Below are 3,698 nucleotides of genomic sequence, written 5' to 3'. Positions count from 1 at the left end.
TTTTAGTAGTATTCTTTTTTGATCGGGTAAAATTTCAAAACTGACAGTCTGCTCTGCTACACTATCTGGTTGTAGGATGAGCAGCCTTTGTATAATTTTGCTTTTCTCTCCTTTAGTAAGTGTTTTTTTCTTATTATTTAATGTCTTTAAGCTTATTTAATTAGGTTTATAGTCCTTTCATTGTATTCAGCATGAGCAACATATTAGTAAATTGTAAAATCAACGAGCAAGAAACAGGACTAAAACATTAAATTTGTGCACTTTAACTTCAAAAACAAAGTAAATCATCGGTGCCATTCACATTTATACCACGACAAGCTCATTAAATAAAGGCTATATTGTTTTACAGTTCTCAAGGAAGGAAAATATTCCTCATTTTGATATGGGCAGCTTAGAAAGCTTCCTAATTTCTCCATGTTTGTAAAGATAGCCTGTAAATGCATAGCAGTAAGGCATCAGTTACACTATCATCAAGTTCCCTAATTGTCAATTTTGTTTTTCCTGAGTTACCTGGCCTAGAAATCATATGAATGCGAGACCGAGGTCCATCAAACATCCAGCTATCCTCGTCTAAGGATTTAACCTCTTTATTCAGTGAAGCCATCAGATCAGATTTGAGAACTGCAAGCAGAACCAAGATAACTTTGGATTTAAGGATGAAAACTGAAACAAACTATATTATCAGCTAACAACTCAAAGTTTCTTAGAAAAACAAAGTCCATTACATCAAGAAAATAATGCAAATATGGCATTTGCTTTCTCAGCTAGATGTTTTTTGTTTTAAACAACCAAAATAGCCAAATTCACTGGCCAAACTTTTTTTGACTAGCTGCTAGCAATATCTTTTTTATTCAGAAAGGGGAAGTAAAGACTCCATTAATGCTGCTTTAATTTGTGTTTGCCTAATTATCAATGATCATCATCAAGTTCTATAGAGCTAAGAACTTTAACGCCTTTATCTATGATAAAGCTGCTCTGCTACCCCAAAGCTCCCACTTTTTGCGGAACCTATAACCCAACCTGCTGAACCAAGGATGGCCTAAAACCGAAGCCAGACACTTTCTCCACCAGATAGAAACAGTAGGTCACATGAACCATTTTGGTCCTTTTACAAGCAGTAAATGGTATGAGATGAAAAATTCTTAGTATAAGCCACAAAATTAAACATCTTGCTACCTTATATATGACACCATGCTAACAGGGGCGGATTTAGGGGGGCGGAAGGAGTTCACCCGAATCCCCTTCGTCGGAAAATTACACTGTATATGTAAGGCAAAATCTGTTTTTTATCTCTATATATTATGTTTTGAATCCCCTTGACAAAGCCCAAAAGCATAGCTTAGTGGTCAAGGGGGTTCAAAATCTTTGTGAGATCATTGGTTCAATTCCCACTAGCTACAATTTCTTTTAAAATTTTTCTTTTTTGAACCCCCTTAGAGGAAATCATGCCTCCGCCACTGCATGCTAAACGTACTTAATATAACAGCTTTATCAAAAAAAGAAAAATCCTTAATATGATAGACATAACCTGCTGAAATACACTTCCCATTAGTTTTAAACCTTTACTAAGGCTGTTCTAGATTTGTCCTTACAAATCTATGCAAACATTGTTGGCAGTGTTATCAAAAGCGAAAAGCGCAAAAAAACTCTAAGGTCTGTTGGGGGTTTAAGTGCAAAGCGCAAATAAAGTGTGGGCTTTAATGAAGAAAGGTGCAAATGGAGAAAAACTATTGTATGTGTATTCCATGACTAATATCTAAAAGCATGAATACCAAATATATGGACAAAGAAATTGAAGAAAATTTTATGATAAAGTAAAATATCAATTGTTTAGTGTCGTCTCTTCAGGATTACGCTCATTTGCAAGGAAAAGTATGCTTTAGAGCCTTGATGGCGACGCTGAAGCGCCCACTACGCGAGGCGAAGCGCTCAATATGTTTTGAGCTTTGCTTCAGAGCTTAAGCGCGCCTTCGATAACACTGATTGTTGGTACATAGTCATTTGGTCAGAAATATGGCACTCCTTTGGACTTGTTTCAGGCAGAGAAATCACTCACTTTCATTAATTAACTAGTGAATTTACTCAAAACTTATTATCAACGTATATCTAACAACAATTGAAAAAGCTATCAAACAACAAAAGAGTAATATAATGAAGTACTGGCCTTTTTGAACTTTGAAGAGCTGTGATAGTAGTAGTAGTAGTACATTTTACTTATTAGTGGAGAAAAAAGCATCTATAACACTTAACCAACTAGTGATATAAAAAAGAAGAAAAAGCACTTACAATCAAAGAAAATTATCTATTTTCACTCGATGTAGAACAATATAGACATGTAAGTGATATGCAAAATTATAAGAACTTAAGATTGAGCTCTATCAACATTTTTCAGCTACTAAATTTTGAGTAAATGAGGTCTTACATTTGATCTTCCTTCAAATTACATCCACTGCATCTACGTTTGTGTGCAAACCATACCTAACTCCAATTTCCAGCTGCCTCCAGCCCCTACTATAAAGCATCTGTCTCGATCTGTGCAGATACACCCCCCCCTCCCCCCCCCCCTTACATGTCCTACTCACACGACCACATCATTTTTACCATCTAGTTTCTATCACGATGAGATCAATCAATTTTTTCCTTTTAACTATTTGCAACTTTTATGTTATTCTTTACAGCCAAGGAGATGCACACCAAATTTATGCAAAAGCTGTTAACAGTCCCTCAAATAATCAGAAGATTATAATATTGTGTCTTAAAACACTCATATCTTGAAAAATGAAAATCAGAGATATCCAATGAAACACCAGAATTTTCTTTCTTTTTCAAACATACACACTACAGACGTTAAAAAAAAAAAAAAAAAAATTCTCCAAGTTTTAGATTCAAAAGTAAAAACATGTGGTACTGGCAATCATGCTGTGCAAGTGGAAAATTCTTTTGGCTACAAATTACTGGCTTTTGCTTCAAAATTTTGAAGAGAGTTTCAAATTAGAATATTATTCAAATGAATTTTTAAATACTCCACTGCATTAAATAATCAATTTTAGCTATAGAATAATATTCCACTGCATTAGATAATCAATTTCAGATCGTTATTCGGCTGATTTGCGAAATAAATTAGGTCTTCTCTAGCCACACAGATCATTACTTGAAGTTGAATATACTTCCAAATGAAAAACTAAAAACGTAAACATATTTTCACAAAGAAAATGCAAAAAATGTCACTGACCATTTAGAGCTTCATCTTTGCGATCTTGAATGGAGATGAGATCAGTAGGGAAGTTAAAGTCATCAGCGGCTAAAGACGATGACTGCCCTGCGTTTCCTCCGATCATCGCCATCGTCGAACTCGATGACCTCGCCGGCGACGATGTCAGGGAACTGCCTGTACTCATTTTCCCTCTTTTTTTTCCCTCCTCGTATCCGAAAATACAAAACCCTATAGAAATACTACTCTATCCGTTGTAAGTTTCGGACATTGTTTTTCAAGGTAAAAGATGATAGATTCAGAATTAGAAGTAGAAAATAGTATTTTTTTCAAAAATAAAAATATTTTTATCATAAATTTATATTTTTCAAATTACTTCTTATTACTGTAATATTTTATTTTTCTTTTTTATCTAAATTCTTTTTTTTCTATTTCGCTTTGTTATAGTGGGCGTTTGGACATAAGAATTGTAAAATTCAAAAACAAA

The 3,698-nt window shown here is 34.2% G+C and overlaps 1 protein-coding gene across 1 annotated transcript; it reads right to left on the bottom strand.

Moving 5' to 3' along the window:
- Nucleotides 1-240: 240 nt before the first annotated feature.
- On the bottom strand, nucleotides 241-3,495 carry LOC104095946 (protein SAMBA). The gene is made up of 3 exons (XM_009602196.4): nucleotides 3,233-3,495; nucleotides 511-621; nucleotides 241-431 (listed from the first exon to the last, which is right to left on the bottom strand). Exons 1-3 carry the CDS (start codon nucleotides 3,396-3,398, stop codon nucleotides 373-375), a joined length of 336 nt encoding a protein of 111 aa, XP_009600491.1. The 5' UTR covers nucleotides 3,399-3,495; the 3' UTR covers nucleotides 241-372.
- Nucleotides 3,496-3,698: the final 203 nt, after the last annotated feature.

Source organism: Nicotiana tomentosiformis, chromosome 8 (genome assembly GCF_000390325.3).
Source record: "Nicotiana tomentosiformis chromosome 8, ASM39032v3, whole genome shotgun sequence".
Lineage (NCBI taxonomy): Eukaryota > Viridiplantae > Streptophyta > Magnoliopsida > Solanales > Solanaceae > Nicotiana > Nicotiana tomentosiformis.
This window is presented reverse-complemented; position numbering and strand designations above follow the sequence as displayed.

What these genes read in the sequence shown, in the direction of transcription:
- LOC104095946 (XM_009602196.4), bottom strand. Translation starts at nt 3,398, where the DNA reads ATGAGTACAGGCAGTTCCCTGACATCGTCGCCGGCGAGGTCATCGAGT. An exon ending in CAAAGATGAAGCTCTAAATG is followed by an intron (nt 622 to 3,232) that starts GTCAGTGACATT and finishes TTCTGCTTGCAG; the next exon opens with TTCTCAAATCTGATCTGATG. An exon ending in TCATATGATTTCTAGGCCAG is followed by an intron (nt 432 to 510) that starts GTAACTCAGGAA and finishes ATGCATTTACAG; the next exon opens with GCTATCTTTACAAACATGGA.